The sequence below is a fragment of the Denticeps clupeoides genome, chromosome 11 (assembly GCF_900700375.1).
Source record: "Denticeps clupeoides chromosome 11, fDenClu1.1, whole genome shotgun sequence".
In the NCBI taxonomy this organism is placed as follows: domain Eukaryota; kingdom Metazoa; phylum Chordata; class Actinopteri; order Clupeiformes; family Denticipitidae; genus Denticeps; species Denticeps clupeoides.
The window spans coordinates 13,272,394-13,291,445 of NC_041717.1; the positions used below are offsets into that span (position 1 = coordinate 13,272,394).

Here is a 19,052-nt window from a genome sequence, read left to right on the forward strand (position 1 = left end):
TTGGCAGTGTTTACCTTACAGCAGTACTTAATGTCACTACCGTCAAACTCCTTTCAATTCATGAATTAACTCATTATAATTTATCAATTTTAATAAAGATAATATAATAACAGCCACCATAAAGTCAAACTTTAGGCTAAACTTAATTTTGCTGTGAGATGATACAGTTATAAAGTTTTAAAAATGAGCAGCGCTGCTAAATCAAATACATTACATTCAAGGGCATTGAACAATGTGGATGGTTGTTCTGTGGACTTTGGGTGTGTTACCCACTAGGCTGCTACCAACACATGATGCTTTTTAGTAACTATACCTCGTTATTTCAGTTAACAAACTGAAAAGTAGATCTATAGCGAACACATGCTATTTCTGTTTCATATATGTTGTCATGGTAAGATGATCAAATTAAATCAACCATCTTGGATTCTCTGTCAAAGTTCAAATTCAACCTTGACCATGGTTCTGTGGGGTTGTGAGGCTGGTGCATGCAGTGATGGTGTTCACCACGCCAAGAACGGCGCTTTCACTGGATGCTGTTCAGGTCGAAACCGGCTCAGCAGTGTCCAGCATCAAGAGACTGGGTGGAACCTGGGCGTGGTTCAGGCTCATTTACTGGACATAGGGTTGGAGACTCCTCACTGTCTCCCACTTGCTTTCCATAAATCCCCCACAATCCCACGCATTGCCTCTACGTAAGAGTACTGTCTATTAATAGCTGTGTGTTATTTCTAAATGGCAATTATTTAATATTGCAACAATGAGGTGTCTTTTTATGGCGGACACTATCAAAAGAAATACATTTACTTTATAATGATGGAGGCTGAATAGAAATAGGAAGGAAGGAAAGAAATCACACGAGAAAGATCCTACAGTGGTGGCTTTCGGTGGCAGGATACAGTGTGTGGACAGTCCAGGTCCAACATCCAAACAAACAGGTTCAATGTCGGGACTGGCGACTTGTCTGCTTCACAGGGATTTTTACAGTCCGCAGGAACTGAGTGCTGAGACATGCACTCAGTATTTATCAGGTGCCCTTATCAGAGCGAATCACAATGAGGATTTACACTTTTACATCAGTATTTACACCCCTGTCTTGCTCGGGGACACAATGATGCTAAGTGACCCTGTGACTTTGTGGTCATCTGGTTCATAGGCGAGAGTGTTACCCACTAGGCTACTACATCCCTGAATACTAGTCCCATGATTACAGCAGAAATTGTAATCATGAACCCTCCAATAAGTAACTAATTTAATAATAACTTTTTCCTACAATAAATGTTCAGGATTCAATTTTTTTTTAATTGCATTATGTAACCTGTTACATAAAGTTGCCATTTTTGGAGTTCAGAGGTTAGTCAAGCAATAAACAAACTGGAAAAAGGAAGTCAAAATAATAAAAATCATAACATTTATTTCATGACTTTTACTATAAACTCTTATTTACAAAGTGGTCTGGAGCAGGGGTGGACTATGTACAGAACGACAGAATGCTACATGATGGACGGCCTTAACAAACACTCGAATTTAATATGATAAAAGTGAAGGACAACATGCAAATCCAGTGGCACACAAAGACTTGATACAGTCGTAGTCATTTGGATTCTTGTGATCCACGTTTTGCAGGCTGTTCTTCTGTGTCTTCATCTTCACGCTTGCGTTTATGACTGGTGGAGGGCTTAAAAAAAAAAAAAAAAAGACATCCTTTTATTTAAAGTTGGGTTGCGATGGCAGCAGAATTCAATTAGATATGTGGTCATGTAATGGTTCTGATGCAGAATTAATCATTGTGGGCTACATGCTGTGCACTAGAAAATATTTTATTACCTGCACATCATCCAATGCAGCAGAAGAATGAGGATACATGATCTGGTATGAGCGTTGCCTCATGCCAGGATCCTTGAAAATAAATAAGTAAAAACAAAACAGAGGTGACATGGCATAAAACATCCAAATGAATTATTCTTACTGATCACACTAATAAGTGGCTCTAACCTCCAGCCAAGGATGCGCCAATGCCTGCTCAACGGTCAAGCGTTCCATAGGATCAACGACGAGGAGCTTTCGCACCATGTCTTTGGCTGCAAAGCATAAGGGGGCATAAAAAGCACACATAAAAATCATATTTATTTCATTTTAGCAACAGGACAAAATGCTAAAAACCACTCTAGAATTTGTGTAATCTTATCTCAAAATAAAAATATGGTGAGTGAGTTCTGCATTATTTAACAAATAAATTACAATAAATGTGCATTATTGATATGGGACCAAATCAAGAATACAGAATATGACCATTTGCAAAACAAGTGAAGTATAGAGTTAACCTTCTTCTGAGACTTTCTTCCACCTTGAAGGTACAAGTGTGTATTGTCCCCGAGTTATCTGTTCCTGCACAGGCAAATCGCCCAGGCTTTGGTGGAAAGGCGGGTAACCACTCAAACTGTAAATAATACAAAGAAAGGTGTTCAAAGTAAAGAGAGGCTGGAGCAGCGAGATTGTATGCCTAAGTGAAAATGAAAAAAAAAAGTGATTGTCATTGTGAGACACTGCAGCACAGCACACGGTGACACAACGAAATGTGTCCTCTGCTTTTAACCATCACCCTTAGTGAGCAGTGGGCAGCCATGACAGGCGCCCGGGGAGCAGTGTGTGGGGACTGTGCTTTGCTAGGTGGCACCTTCCGATTATGGGGACGCTTCCTTAACTGCCAGGCCGCCACTGCCCCAAAAGCCTGAGGAAGTGGTCCAGTCACTTGTTTAGCACAGTCTGTCTCATTGTTGTCTACATGTTTTAGTTAAATGTTATTCTTGCACTGCCCGTGTCCCCTGTTTACACTTTATGTAGCCCAGTTTGTCTGTGTCGCACACGTGCACTTTTTGTCAGTATGCAACTTTGTCTAATTGTTGAAATGTTACATGTAGCACCAGGTTCCGGAGAAACATTATTTCAATAACAATAAATGACAAATCACATAATGACAATAAAGCTCAACTTCAACAGTAAAGAACCATACCTTTAGCGATGAAGTTTAACAATAAGTTAATACACTATACACTGGTTTCGGTTAGTTTTCAGCATGTTCTTTTTGCATAAAGCGAACAATGTGTGGGTTATTTTCTTTTGTTTTATCCTAAAAGCCAAAGTATTCAAAACTGTTGGTTCCAAAACAAAGATGGCGGTGCCGGCGAGGAGCAGCAACTCGAGTGACTTGGTTTCAACAGTTTCAAAATTAGTCCATAAGGGTGTATGGACCATTCAGTGCGGCCCAAACGGTGTAGTTTGGTATTTAACAGAGTACCCTTGCAAGCCTAATACAGACCTGTCACTGAAGACACAAATCTGCAAAATGTGACATTAAATGAGTGCCACAGGCAAACTTTTGTACTGGTTATCAGTTACATATGGGTGACATGGCTCCAGGCTACATGCCCACAAGCTACAGTGCTGTGAACGAGGACAGGGCCACCAGAGCCTAATACGACACAGAAATGGCAGCGTCGGTGTGTGAGTGTCTCAGTGAAGAAGAACTCCACATGTGTGGAGGGCACCACCAGAAACCTGACTGACTGGTTCCTCAGAAGGCAAGAATTGGATCAGCAATATTCACGGTCTACATTCCCTACGGTCCCCTCCCTATGTTCATAAAAAAAAAAAAAAAAAAAATGGGGGTCACTTGGGTAACTATGGTGACATGTTTGATTGCTATTGGCTAATGACTCCTGGCTTTGTGATAGTCTACAGCCCTTTTTAAGCAATGGAAAGGAAATAAAACAATGTAAGCTACAGGCACACAAAACATGACATTTGTGTGACACCACATGCATTTAAAGAAAAGGCAACAGCATGAAAGAAAATATGTATATATATATTCCTATGTATATGTATATAAGATTCCTATAAATCAAAAAATAGTTTCCCAACTAAAATCTTGTTTGATCATTAATGTACTCGCATAATTACACCAGTTATGCAACGTTCATATAGGTTGTAAAATGCTCCTCCTACCAAACAAACAGCAGCACCCCCAAACTCCAGCAGTCCACAGCGCCGGTGTAGCCCACCGTAGCAGCGTTGAGGAACACCTCGGGGGCCAGGTAGGACGGCGTCCCACAAAGTGTCCTCATCAGAGACGTCTCCTCCAGAATCTTAGACTGATTGAAGTCAGTTATCTGGAAAAACGAGGACGGGAAATATGGTGGTGATGAAAGTTCAATTCTGCATTAAGCTTGGACGGACACGTCAAACAACAAAGAAAGCTTTCCTCCACTGACTTTAACAAGGCAGACGTCATCATGGGAGGAGAGGAGCACATTTTCTGGTTTTAAGTCTCTGTGAATAATATCGTTTTGGTGGAGGTACTGAAACACATACACAAAAAAGGAATCAGTTACTAACCAATGGCCAAAATATGAAAAAGGGTGAACAAATGAACCCACCTCCATGCCCCTCAGCATTTGGTAAAAGTATAACTTGGCGTATGTCTCGTCCAGCTGACCTTTCCCCTTGATTCGGTCTAGAAGCTCCCCACCTTCCATGCTGAAAGACAGTCCACTGTGGTTAGTGGAGGTTTAAACAAGACGTCTGAGATGGGCTCTGCGGCACTCGGGTGTGTTTGGGATTCCTCAACATCAGAGTTCATCGATCGTCTACCACCAAATCGCGGCAGATACGAGGCGGGCTACAAACAGTCATTCGGTAAAAAAAACGTGTGTTTTAGGGCCTGAAGCTGGTTTATTTGCCGTGTGGGGTGCTCCAGTTCTCCTTTTATCTTCTCAAATGGCTGCCTGAAGAGCGAGTGGAAGTGCTGGATGTGATTTACGGCATCCTACTGCCAGAGGTACTTATTAATAGTTTCATTATCCCACAGACAAAAGGCATCTTGTTTTAATAAAAAAATGTGATTGCTTTAACCTCAAGTTGATGTTTGGTCACAAAATAGAGTACCACACCCCGAATACAATTGATATCCTCATGAAGTAATGAGAAAGAGGTCACACATTCATTATGGTAGAAAAATTAATTTTCTATTTGGAAATTCAGAAACGTAACATGCTCATATCTTTTAATGCACAGGTATTAAATTATGTATGCCCTAAAAAGATATTTTGTGCACTTACTACTCCAAAACAATGTAGTACGAATCATCTGTTTGGAAAAAGTCTTCAGTTTTTATAAGGCAGGGCTGTAAGGCAGGAAAAAAATATATTATACATTATAAATACATTATATTCAAATGTGGCCAAATTACATATATCAAATCTAATATTTACATGGAAACTAATGTTCTATAAAAAAAAATCTGACAAAAAGTAAAATGATTAACAATAAAGATCCACTAAATAAATAAATAGATATGAAAAACTAGACAGATCGGTTTTAATTTACATATGTTTTGCATAAATTCATGCTTACATGATCGATTCTTTTTAAGATTTCAATTTCTCGCTCAGCATTTCTTGTGGCCGTCTGAAACATCAAGCATGAAAATAATATTTATAAGGTCAATGCACTACGGCCAATAAGAACTAGAACAGAAGCAGTTCTTTACCCCCTCGGAAGGAAAGTCCTTTTTGTTAATTGTTTTAATGGCAACTTTCTTGCATGTTTCTCGTTCAAATGCCAACTTCACTTCGCCACAAACACCACTGCAAAGTCATAAACACATAAACTCAGCAATTAATTCATAATTTTGCATAAACAAAAATGAAGTAAATGGAACTTGGATAATGTAAATAAACATCAAATTCAGTACTTACACCCCAATCTTTCGGGTAATCATGTATTTCTGGTGAAATTCTTTTGGGAAGTTTGCCTGGTCGTCTTTTGTCAAGTCGATGAACACAAACACTGGAATCACACGTGAAACCCAGATTATAAACCGTGCCTCCGAACATCCAACGACCAGCCACAACAAAGCATCTTCCAAACATCATGTAGCTGAGACATGAGACAAGACCTCTTTAGGTCTCCTGTGGCATCTGGTATCAAGTCTACTGGGATAGTGGTGGCCTAGCGGTTAAGGAAGCGGCCCCGTAATCAGAAGGTTGTCGGTTCGAATCCCGATCCGCCAAGGTGCCACTGAGGTGCCACTGAGCAAAGCACCGTCCCCACACACTGCTCCCCGGGCGCCTGTCATGGCTGCCCACTGCTCACTCAGGGTGATGGGTTAAATGCAGAGGACAAATTTCACTGTGTGCACCGTGTGCTGTGCTGCTGTGTATCACATGTGACAATCACTTCACTTCTTTCTTCTTCTACTGTTGGAGAAGTTGGTCATTGTCAAAAGTCACTCAAATTCACTTGTATGTTTTCCCTGCACATAAAGACACACCGGACCTGACTGTCCATTTGCAGAATTTTCATTGCCTATGAACCAGAAGACCCAGGTTCAAACCCCACTTACTAGCAGCGTGCCTGCAGTGGCACTGTTCCTGTAACTACGGCTTGTAAGTCGCTCTAGATAAATGCATTTGATAAATGCTGTAACTGTAAAAGTCTAACTTAAAGGTCCAGTATTATGTTTTTTGATTCTATATAGGCAATATTGTTCTGTATCTGAAAGTCTCTTTCTAAAATTCAGCCTTGGTGCAGAATCACAGCCACTTTTATCCAGTCACACAATGAGATTTCCCCAGGATGCGTCGTTTTGTTGTCGGTAGCTTTAACTGCAAATGAGGAGGAGGAGAGAGGCGGGACGAGGAGGAGAGCGGCCATTCGTGGAAATGATCAACACCATTCACCCACGACAATGTTTGGCACAGACAGGAAGTTGTGTCAGCATTATTCCAGAAAAATATTTAATTAACCAACTGATTCTTCAAGTATTCCTTGACAGAACTAACAAAAAAAAAAAAAAAAAAAGCAAACATTCGTGCTCATTTTTACATCCAATCACTGGGCAGTGCTTCACACGTTTGAAAGTCATACTGTTTAGGAGAAGGGTGGGAAATTTTCTGGCCTGAAAAAGCAAAAGCATCGCTGAACAGCAAAGCAGAATAGCCAAAGCACGAAAGGACCATACACAGGCTAGGGGAACTTGTATTAATGTTAAATAATTTCACAAAGTAAAATTTCCATAATAAACATTAATAACACATTATGGTGTTAATACACAGCTGCACTAAGGTAGAAAAAATGGTCAAGATTTAAGAATTTGTAGGGCCAATGATTCTGAATATCGATTTTATACTTTTTTAGCACTCACAGAAACCCTCATGTGTATTTGAATAATAGTCTGATCATCTCACCTTTGTTCCCTTGCTCTGCAAGTGCCAGCTCTGCTGTATTTGCCAGGGGAACCCTTTTGCCACGTCCTATTAATATTCCATCAAGAAAAGTGCCGTTTCCGCTGTTATCCTCTATGAATACAATATTGTTTTCCTGGGAAAAAGAGAAAAAAATGTGGTCATTCTTCTCAGCCGTCAATGCAACAAAGCATTGGCTAACAAACAAGACCTACCCTGAAAATGCGGAAATGGCGCTTACTGTACGTCTTGTACAAAGGTGACATCAGAATCTGGGGATCATCAAAGGCATATTGGCACTTGTGGTCTCTGCCAAACCAATACTCATCCTCCACGCAGTCTGCCAACGCAAAAGCATGAAATTTATTCTTTGCCAGGGACTGACCTTTGACCCGAGCCTGCTGATTTCTTCCTTTGCAGGCATTTCTGATGAGATACATTGGCTTTTAGCACCAAGCAGTGGTGGCCTCACGTTCAAGGAGAGGGTCCCTTATTCGGAAGTTTGCTAGCTTGCCAAGGTGCCACTGAGCAAAGCACCGTCCCCACACACTGCTCCCCGGGCGCCTGTCATGGCTGCCCACTGCTCAACAAGGATGATGGTTAAATGCAGAGGAAGCATTTCTTTGTGTCACTCTGTGTTGTGCTGCAGTATTTCATTTTCACTTAATTTCAGCAACAAAATATGTCATTTAACTGCAAAGTTACAAAAGACTCCCCAACTCCCAAATATAAAGAAAAGTGAAGCTGTTAAAAGGTGAACACATTTTATCACTAATGTTGTGAATCTCACAAATTATTTTTCTCCCCAATGCATATGGATTTATTCTTCTTAAAGTTGTAACAGTCTTATAAGCAAGTAAACAAAGAAATCTCAGCCCCCTCTCTGTGATTGGGGCGCTAGTAGCCTAGTGGGTAACACACTCGCCTATGAACCAGAAGACCCAGGTTCAAATCCCACTTACTACCACTGTGTCCCTGAGCAAGACACTTAACCCTAAATTGCTCCAGGGGGGACTGTCCCTGTAACTACTGATTGTAAGGGAGTCTGATAAATGCTGTTAATGTAAATGTTTGACTGATTCTGATGCCAGTGATCACTCATCAACATTGCGGTCAACTGAAGTCATTTGATGCCGTTTTAAACCAAACCTGGCACTTGTCTCTCCCAGACACAGGACCATGGGCTCTTACTGTGCAGTCTGAATCCTTTCACCAAGGGTAGTAGACGTCCCCACGGCTCGGGTTCGGGTTCCTCCTCTGGTATGGAGGCAAGGTCTTTGACAGGGATGGTTTCTACCGAGCTGAGTGTGCCGGAGCCGGACGAGGACGACTGGCTGGTTGAGCCTGGACCAGAGGAGCTGGAGCCTCCTTGAGACTGTGTCTGGGGCTGAGATTGTGTCTGAGACTGACTACCAGAAGCGGGGTCCTGAGACATGCTGTTGCCTTTAAAAGGAGAGGGCGGGAGAAATAATAGAACACATCAGCATGCTATTTACTAATCAACAGAAATCACTTAAAGACACAGTAGTCTCCCCTTCCTTTAGATAGACAGATATTTGCCTTTACGTCATTATACAAGAACATACAGATACACCACTACAGGGAGTGGTGGCCTAACGGTTAAGGAAGCGGCCCCGGTGTCAGAAGGTTGCCGGTTCGAATCCCGATCTGCCAAGGTGCCACTGAGGTGCAACGTCCCCACAGACTGCTCCCCAGGCGCCTGTCATGTTCACCAAGGGTGATGGTTAAAAGCAGAGGACACATTTCGTTGCATCACCGTGTGCTGCGCTGTAGTGTTTCACACTTACACTCACAATTTACAATTTAAATTAAGTAGTGTGTTAAAGTGCAGGAAAGATGATTGAGCAGAGAAATTTGTCTGACACTACATGCAATTATTTCATTACAGTCATCTAAATGGAGTACGTACCAGCATTCGATTCTTCAATACTGATTATTTATGCATAAATGTCTTGATTAATGATGATATCTCATAATGTGCAATTCTCTGCAGAGCCCAGCAAGACCCTAGAGACTAGATGTCTTAAAATGCAGTTCCCACTGATATACAATGCGTGAAATGATATTTAATTTAGTTCTACTCACAATTACAAGCTTAGACTTGCTGTTCCTGCCACTGAGTGGACGGTCAGAATGTCGTATTAAAAGTATTAAAAACAAACAAACAGAAAAAAAGCATGTTTGGGTGATTCTACAACTTTACAGTCAGTCCCAGCGCGTACGGCGGTAAAGGGTATCGATATTTAACCTACCGTAATCTCACGGAAATGAAAAAGAGGGAGAGCACGTGCCAAATTTGCCGGGTTCTGTCCGGACACATCACACGAAATCAGCGCAATATACGTTTTACGAACTTGGCCAATAAGAAGCGGCGCTGAGGATGATGGGAAATGTAGTACCCATGAACGTCCGTGGATTTATAAACTAAAAGTCCCCACCAGACTGGCATGAATAACTGTCTATTACTATTTACAATCGAGAATATTTCACTAAACGTAACAGGTGATCATTGAACCAGATAGATGCCCATCATGTATGAATCATTTTGAAGCATTCCCCCCCCCCACACCGGAAGTAGGAAGCCGGCGTGGGTTTGTGTGGCGAAGCACCACGCCGAATTCTGCGCGCTTCTGACTACGTCGGGATATGAATCAGGCGCTTCGCCGTCTTTTCGGCCCGCGTCGACTCGTGGCGAGCCCTCCACGCGTGTCCAGGTCTCGGGGCGCGGCGCCGGTCACCTTCAGGAGACACGAGTCTGGGCGGAGCCCGCGCCGCGCCTGCTGGAGCTGCGGCTCGCCGGCGCCCTCCTTCCTCTGCCCGTCCTGCCGAGCGGTGCAGCCGCCCGATGCGGCCGCCTCTTACTTCCAGATCATGGACTGGTGAGAGACCCAGTTAGGCCTGTCATTAACCTGAATTAGACAGGTAAAGCATAAGCTTTTAATTAATATCGCTATTGTTGTTATTTTATATGACTTGAGCCAATAAAACAGTTCAAGAGTAACTCCATTATCTTGGGCCCATTCCTGATGTATTATTAATAATAGTTGAACATGACTGGTGTAACTACATCAACATAGACGTCAAGGAACATGGCCTTGTATATTATGACTATTACATCATATAGTTCATTTCCAATAAGACCTCCAAGCAGTCAATTTAATTGTAGCTGTTTTTAAAAGAGTAACGTGTGTCCATAGCAAAAGCACTGCGGCAGGAAGTTGTATAATAAACTTTTTTTAAAGATACATCAACGTATAGCATAACCATATACCAGATATATGGGCAATTCTACTGAAAGTGGACTTTCTGTCCAAGAAGTCAATAATAAATACATATAAATACATACATGTTGTCTGCACAATCATAATGTCCATTTTTTTTTTGTCTTTTTCTGTCCTTACAGTGAACAGTCGTTTGCTTTGGACACGCAAAAGCTTCAGCGGACGTACATGCAGCTTCAGCGTTCACTGCATCCAGACAATTTCAGCCAGAGAACTCTGGTATTATTATAATCTTTCATAACCACTAAGTCCTTTTTTGGGGTTTAATTAATGACCCAGCACATACACATAAATAACCAAAAGACATGGTAGCAGTGGTAGCCGAGAGGTTAAGGAAACCGCCAGTCAGAAGTTGCCGGTTTGAATCCCGATCCACCAAGGTGCCACTGAGCAAAGCACCGTCCCCACACACTGCTCCCCGGGCGCCTGTCATGGTTGCCCACTGCTCACCAAGAGTGATGGTTAAAAGCAGAGGACACATTTTGTTGTGTCATTGTGTGCTGTGCTGCAGTGTTTCACAATGACAATCTATTCACTTTCACATACTTTAATCATTAATATGTAATCATTTTAATAACTGACTCTCTCTGTCAATACACCACACGCCCAGGTGTAACGTGGCGTTCGTCTCCTCTCGTTTTCTCTGTTACATAGTGTGTGATGGTGGACGTCGCAAATGTGGACTGATGTAGATGTCTCAGCACCACGCCCACAAAACCTGGAAGTGGGGAAACTCCGTCTGAAATACCTCCTGATTTATGTCTCTCAAAATCTGATAATATTCAGTCTGAACATTGTAATAATATACACAAATTACAGCATATTGTTTTTAAATACAGTTTAAACACTGCAAACCATACAGACATTCTGCATAAGCATTCTGATGGGCGAGCTTCAGAATGTGACATTTAATGCACATGCCCCATGCACTGTGTGTTACGTAGCGCGGAGAACATTCAGCCCGTAGTCTCTGTAGCATCCCCATTTCAGTGGCTGATATTTTATTTTTAGCCTCCGATTTTTGATGAGCCGGGAGACATCTGGAGACTAATTGACATGGAGCCCTTGTTTCATTACAGTTCACTAAAGGCAAAGGCAGCTGAAGGAGCTAAAGCCTTCTTTGATCACCACCAAACCGTTTCACCAGCGCACAGAGGCAGCATTAATTAATACCTCTGGCTGTTGTGTTAATAAGGGGCCTCCACGTTAGATGAACAGGCTTAATCCCGCAAAGCGTTCCTGTCCAATCGGTTGCTTTCCGCGAGGAACTCTCGACAGCGAGCGCTCCAGATGCCACCACTGGAGGCTATTGATTTTTTTTTTTTCTTTCCGATTTGACAGGCCTGACAGCCCGAAAAACGCACAAGATTTTCCACCTATTCCCTCCCCCTCGCATTATTCCACCTGCCATGTATTCCTTACGCCTGTGTCCCCTGACAGATTCGAGGCTTCTTCTATGTTAAAAAAAAAAGTTAGGGATCTGTCGAAAAAATCCAATTATTATCGTCACCCTAGTCTTGTCATACCTGAAAGCAGCTTCCTCGCAGGCAAGTGCGCAAAACAACAGGCGGAGCGGCAGGGGAGCGTGCTAAACGGCTCTTCATAAATCTACTATCATTCTAGAAAATGTCTGAAAATCGAGCTGGTGGATGTAAATACTTTTTTTGCTGACCAATTTGATAGTGATTTGAGTGTGATGCAGTCTGTGCTTCTATGGCAATATCACAGTATCACCAAACGAGTCCTGGCTCCTGCAATTACCCCCAATCAGTGCTTTTTATAGGTCTATTCGTATCATATTATATATTTATATATAAAAAATTTTTTTTTTTTTTTTTTGGGACAGAAAGAACAAGAGTTTTCAGCAGACCAGTCTGCCCTGGTAAACACGGCGTATAGGACTCTGCTCAAACCCCTGAGTCGTGGGCTGTACATGGTAAGAAAGACCCTGAATTATTCCTATACTTTTATATTCCACATAAATGGGGGCAATTTGCATATCCTGATGTAATCTTTGCTCACGGCACCAAATTAGTCTTTGCTTTATTGGCCTGTATTTTTTTTTTTTTAAGATGATTTCCTGGAACATGGTATCATAATCGTTATTTGTGGAATCGTTGTGGTGCATCCAGGTTTTTTTCGCCCTCATTCTGGTTATTTTGATGGATTTATTTCAGCTGCAGCTCCGGGGCGAGCACCTGGCCGAGGGGACCGACAGCACGGCGGAGCCCGGCTTTCTCCTTGAAGTCATGGCGATCAATGAGACCCTGGCCGAGACGAGGAGCCGGCGCGAGATGGAGTCCATCGGTCACTCCGTGGGAGGTTGTCCACGGAGAACCCACATCCACACATTATATGTCTGAAAACGTAACTCTAGACGGGAAGGAAACAATAGACCGTTTCTCTTGTTCTTTCCCTCCCCACACTTCCAGAGAGAATGAAGGCCCTGACGGAACATATAAACACGGCGCTGAACAAAGGTAGCATGCTTGGCCACAATCTTATTCTTTTCTTTCTTTCTTCTCCGCGTCTCCCGCGCTCTGACAGCTCCGTTTTCAGATGAACGTGCTGTGAAGTTGTAATGTCCCCCAGCACGCCTGCCATTTCTTTCCTTACCGTGCAGAAATAAAGTTGCGCGGCTGTTTACGTCTGTTGGTGTGTGACGGTATGACCATTCTTTTGTCTCAGGAGACCTTCAAACAAGCAAGACCCTTCTCGCCCAAATGAAATACTTTGCCAACATCGAGGAGAAGATTAAAGAAAAGATGATTGAATGCTTATAGGACAAACAAGGGCCAGGTGGCTCATATTTATTTAATTAAAAATGTACATTATAAATAAATATTGGTTCATATCTATGTTACCATAACATGGAACATGGGCAAATGCTGTGTCACATGGTTTTTATACCATGTGACACAGCATGTCATAAGATGAAGATTGGAGTGATTTAACCCTTTTTAATTAGTATTGATGGTACGGCTCATACGAATGGAAGCATAAGGACCAGTAATCTGTTTCCACGCCTCAAACAGACCGAGCAATTTATTGAAAATTACATCATTAATGTGACTGTGTGAAGCCAAATCTCACAATTATTGAATTTGTCCTGGCCGATAATCTCATCGTTGCCAGTTGGGCTATTTCTCATAATGAAAGATAAACTGAATTATACAAGAATTCACTTCAGAGTAATGGCCTTCTCGTGTGTGTGCGCGCTCACACCCGTGCTTACGGCCACAGATGTAGGACCATGTGTAAACTGTAGAGGGAAGCACGTTACCTAAGAAACGTGAGTTGGAGGACAAAGACAGGCGCTGTACATGAATTCAGCATGTGTTGTGATGTGTTGTGCGCTGATTGGGTAACACCGTCCTGATGGGAGTGGCCTCTTCCAGGTCCCCAGCTACAGGGCATGGGCCACCCTGTACAGGGTTCCTACGGTCATTAAAAACCTGGAAAAGTTATGGACTTTGAAAATAGAATTTTCCAGGTCTTGAAAAGTGTTTTAATCCAAAATAAACATGAAGTTGTGGAAAAGTCATTGACACATGAATGTATAACAAAGTACATACAGTACAGGCCAAAGGTTTGGACACACCTTGTCATTCAATGTGTTTTCTTTATTTTCATGACCATTTACATTGGTAGATTCTCACTGAAGGCATCAAAACTATGAATCAACACATGTGGAGTTATGTACTTATGTAAAAAAAGGTGAAATAACTGAAAACATGTTTTATATTCTAGTTTCTTCAAAATAGCCGCCCTTTGCTCTGATTACTGCTTTGCACACTCTTGGCATTCTCTCGATGAGCTTCAAAAGGTCGTCACCTGAAATGGTTTTCCAACAGTCTTGAAGGAGTTCCCAGAGGTGTTTAGCACTTGTTGGCCCCTTTACTTTCGCGGTCCAGCTCACCCCAAACCATCTGGATTGGGTTCAGGTCCGGTGACTGTGGAGGTCAGGTCTCCACTTTTTGTTAAGTACATAACTCCACATGTGTTCATTCATAGCTTTGATGCCTTCAGTGAGAATCTACCTCTGCAGCAGCGTGTCTCCTTTAAAAACTACAGCTGATGATCTAGGTCAGAACATGATGGAGCCCATTTTACTCAGGCTCACGCGAACTTGGAGGAAGAAACACTTTTGTTTAAGTTTAGCTTTTCAGGGTTGTCACAAGTTTAGTTTACCAATTTTCTGGTAAATTTGACTTTTTGTGATTTTAGTTTTTCCACTTATTCACAGAAATGTCAGAGAACAAATGGCCATGAATTGAAGAAAAAAATGTGTAAGAATGTGTAAGAACCCTGACTGTATGATGAGCATGGAAAAAATAATTGTGTCCAACAGAGAGCTCCGACTCTGTTCTCATGGTGACCTGCCACCTTACCAAGACACTTGATGGAAGGTTGTCTCATTTTGTCACTGTAAATATTTTGTTCTCCCTCGTGTGGGTGCTCTAAATTGATTAGAGTATCACAATTAAATCAAGTTTTGGATGTAATTTTGTAGAGCGATAGCAAAGGAGTCTGGATTAATGCCTCGTATGCGTGGGGATGAGCAGGAGTGGCACTGATGGAAACGGAAAACCCAAGCGTCTGCGTGCTCGTGTGAAGAAGATGCTGGTTGTTTTTCTGATGCAAAATTCACTGTGCAACACTGCAGGGATTTTTTTTTTCTCCACATCCTATTCTCCAAGACTGGAGGAAAATCCCGTGGTAACAAGAGCTGACTGGTTGTTTATTAAGTCAGGAGCAACAGTGTCACGCATTCAGGTTGCCACGGTAGAGGAGTCATTTCCTTAATACATGTAGATGGAGAGTGAATTAAACAGAAATGCCACCCGCCCACCTACCGCAGGGACACCCCAGCCCTATTTATTATTCATGCCCTAATCAGGAGGCATCTATAGTGCCTCCAAATTAATGGGAAAACGTGATCGACCAATTCCGAGGCCTCCTACGTCTCCAGGGACGCTTTGAAATTGAGTCTGAAAGGGAAGGGGGAGAGATGTAGGCGAAAAATGTAGTGGCAGAGGTACAGCAGCATGGCAGGAAGAAATTGTCTTGGACCGCAGCGCCCGGAGAGATGAGATGGAAACATGTGGCTCCGAAGTAAGCAAGGTGCGGCACGATCCGATTCCATACTCGAAAAACAACGACAGCGGTTTTCTCTCCTCCTGCTGGCATCGGCAAAAGAAGATTAACACAGGACTTCATTCATTCATTTACTTTTTAACCTACAGGCACCAGACATATATTGGAGACCTGTATTGGGGTGTACAGCTACAGGCTGGATATCAACTATTGATTTTAGGGCTTGAATGATAATAAGTCATATAATTAGCTAAGAATATATCCTCCAAATATCTAATGTGATCTGCTCAGTTCGGTTTCAATTCTAACTGTCATGTTGTCCATAAAAGTTCTGTGTTATAAATATGATGGTACAGCACATAATGAATATAGTAATATGGGTTGCATGCATACAGCACATAGTCATGCAACTACTGTGCTCAAAACGGTGCGTGAGCAACCCTGGAAGTGACTGTAATCAGCCAACAAAATCTGCTCTGAAGAAGAGGGAAAGGTGAAAAACTAGAAAGGTGAAAAGCATGCTTATGAATTACAAAAGACTCCCAAACTGGCCTTGTTTTCATAATGTGCATGGCATTAATGTAAAACCATCTCTCTGAAACTTGGCTTACGTCTGTTATTTATCAGAAAGGAATATCCGGAAAGTAAGAGGCATGTTTATGTCGTGGTTCTTTCGTGACGTGACCAAGGGGTGCCTGTATATCCAAGCAACAAGTGTGGGGCTACTGCAGGGAGTTCAGCTTTACGTATTTTTTTTTGAATGTGCTGCCAGTTGTGTTCTCCATGAATATGGATCGAACTGCGCTCTGCACTGATTTGATCAAGCACGGGTCAATCTCGCATACACTGTGAAGGGACTCCGCCTCCATCGCCATGGATTTATCATATGTTTCATACGTTTTCTTATATTGCATTCCGTGCCCAGTCCATCCCCGTGCCGGTTGTGTTCCTTTTGTTCCCATTTCTGCAGATTTCCTCAGAATGGCAGTGTATCCTGACACAGCAGGTGACATTATTCTAGATATATTCATGTTTCTTATAATTTGAGAATTATTGGTTATATAAAGGGATGTGTAAAGGATGTGGAAAACAGTAACTGTGATCGGGACCTTGGCGTATCACCTTTTCCTTCTTGCTTGTGCTTTCACAATGTCTAAGCGCCCCCATAATCAGAAGGTTGCCGGTTCGAATCCTGATCTGCCAAGGTGCCACTGAGCAAAGCACCGTCCCCACACACTGCTCCCCGGGCGCCTGTCATGGCTGCCCACTGCTCACTCAGGGTGATGGGTTAAATTTCAGGACAAATTTCACTGTGTGTGCTGTGCTGTATATCACATGTGACAATCACTTTACTTTAATCAGGTATAAAGCCTCAGATATAAGTGCAAAAAGCAGGGTCTGTCTCTACAAATCGTGTTAATTTTTGTGAAGTGTCTTTTCCTCATTACCAATATGGAATTTACAGACGTGCAGCTTACCAGCGACATGAATGATGTCATCATGAGAGGGACACATATAATTGAATTTAACTGAATGTGTACAGACATTCTGTTTTTTCTCCTGTACCAACTGTACTGCAAGTTCAACCTCATTCCAAATCTCATTCCACCTCCTCCAGATGGTTTTAGTACGGTTGTTCGGTGATCCAAAACACCTTGTGTATCCCTCAAACTCATTTTCACACTTTCTGATTTGGATTAAATGACTTGAAAGCACCCAAAGAAATTGTGGCCAGATTTGTAGGACATGAAGGTCTTTTCAGTGTGCCCTGGCCCTTTATACATTTCATTGGAAACACTGACAAGTGGCCCTGGCCAGAGCTGAAATTAAACGATGGTCAATGCTGGGAGCCAACAGAATGCAAACGGAAAATTAATGGCACGCCATCCGGATGTAAAACAAAAGTGGCAGCCGATGAAATATTCATGGCTGGAAATGTGACAGGAAACATATCCTCTTCGGTTGCATTTGCTCCCTGTGGGAATGCAGTCCCAGATTTTAATTAAAGTTTGGCGAAGCAAGGAGTTCCTGCTGCATCGGTAGCATCAGAGAGGATCCCAATCCTCAGCCCATTCTTTTGAAATCTTAGGAGGTGCTGAATGAAAGAAATTCTTTCATGCCTCAGGTTCTGGGAAATCTTTGAGAGGCATAACCAACTGTGTGTATGTGTGTGTGTTTGTGTGTGGTATTTTGGAGTTTATAGAAAAAGAACAGGGAGAGCCAGGGGATTGATAAAGCCTCATCTGCTGCCTTAAAGTGGTAAAAAAAATATGAAACTCAGCTTTGCCTACACAATAAAAAAAAAACATATACATTTATATTTCTTCTTCTTTAATTCTGTGGTGTCTACTGACTGTAAATATGAATAGGAAGCCCTGAGCTGCTGTGAGTCATCGCACAGAGACACCCACAACTAACCAATGGCACTGGTCTGTTACCGCGGTCTCCTGGAGGATGGTAAATGTCGCTTCCCACCCCAACTGACTGCTAGTTATAGCTGTAGTGTTGGGGTTGTATAATGTCAGTGACCTGCAATGGGGATTGTAAAGCATTGCGCAATGTACCTATGTCTGACACAAACCTAACAGTCAGGCAAATGGGTGAGGCTGCACTGTATGCCTGGCGAAGCTCCCAATAAGTTTCATCAGAGAAGACCAGACGGTTCAATTTATGGGCCATAAAGCAACGCTGTCTTGTAAAGGCTCATGGGAAGTTAAACCTTATTTCGCTGACCACCAAAAACCGAGCTTGTTGAAAAATGACCGTGTTCATTTGGCAACACTGTGAAACCTGAAGCCATTGCCCTCAGCATTATTGGTGGCGATAATACCCTGATAATGATACTTTTGCATTTGTATGCGACTCGGGAGGTTTAACTTTTTTTTTTTCTTTCTGTGGCTAGTTTCCATGCCAACAAGGGCTTTGGCTGCAATATTAACTGTGCAATAAACACGAAGGCAGATAATGGATATATATTTGTCCCACCTGCATTGATCTTCCCACTTCAGAGGAGATATGAATGGCCACGGAGGCAGAGTGGTTGATGAAAGTTGTGGATCGCCACCTCCCTCTGCCTCGCTAATTTATTTGTTGGGTTGTGTGCTCTTTGATGGTGTTGACCTGTATCAAGACTGCTGGCTGGTTCTCTTTCCCGGAGTCGTATTCAGATTCTTACAGATTCTGACCGCTGAAAGGAGATTTATTTCAGGGCAAAAGGCTTCCCCTTTCCCATTTCCTTTTGCCACCTTGACACAGACAAACAAACCCATAAAAGAAAGATGTATAGTCACATCAAGGGGCCAATACAGGCCATTCAGAATCTACAGTAGAACAAGATAACATTTCCCCCAGGACCACAGTGCAAATTAGTCAGTAAAGGGGATTCATGGAAGAAGACGGTGCAAACTCTTTT

At 42.4% G+C, this 19,052-nt stretch overlaps 2 protein-coding genes across 4 annotated transcripts; one reads left to right on the forward strand and one right to left on the reverse strand.

The window, feature by feature from the left end:
* Positions 1 to 1,385: 1,385 nt before the first annotated feature.
* Positions 1,386 to 9,920, reverse strand: chek2 (checkpoint kinase 2). Of its 3 annotated transcripts, XM_028995854.1 has the most exons (16): positions 9,515 to 9,920; positions 9,348 to 9,378; positions 8,433 to 8,684; positions 7,457 to 7,581; positions 7,245 to 7,377; positions 5,754 to 5,844; positions 5,546 to 5,642; positions 5,410 to 5,463; positions 5,115 to 5,179; positions 4,434 to 4,548; positions 4,269 to 4,355; positions 4,003 to 4,166; positions 2,322 to 2,437; positions 1,993 to 2,078; positions 1,825 to 1,896; positions 1,386 to 1,675 (listed from the first exon to the last, which is right to left on the reverse strand). In XM_028995854.1, the coding sequence occupies exons 3-16, from the start codon at positions 8,674 to 8,676 to the stop codon at positions 1,592 to 1,594; spliced, it is 1,533 nt and encodes a 510-aa protein (XP_028851687.1). In that variant the 5' UTR covers positions 8,677 to 8,684; positions 9,348 to 9,378; positions 9,515 to 9,920; the 3' UTR covers positions 1,386 to 1,591. The 3 variants fall into 3 exon arrangements, with proteins under 3 accessions (XP_028851687.1, XP_028851689.1, XP_028851686.1); XM_028995856.1 differs by having other exon boundaries at positions 4,434 to 4,533; positions 9,348 to 9,920; XM_028995853.1 differs by having other exon boundaries at positions 9,348 to 9,920.
* hscb (HscB mitochondrial iron-sulfur cluster cochaperone) lies at positions 9,836 to 14,083 on the forward strand. The gene is made up of 6 exons (XM_028995857.1): positions 9,836 to 10,141; positions 10,666 to 10,762; positions 12,390 to 12,479; positions 12,721 to 12,865; positions 12,976 to 13,023; positions 13,232 to 14,083. Exons 1-6 carry the CDS (start codon positions 9,909 to 9,911, stop codon positions 13,324 to 13,326), a joined length of 708 nt encoding a protein of 235 aa, XP_028851690.1. The 5' UTR covers positions 9,836 to 9,908; the 3' UTR covers positions 13,327 to 14,083.
* Positions 14,084 to 19,052: the final 4,969 nt, after the last annotated feature.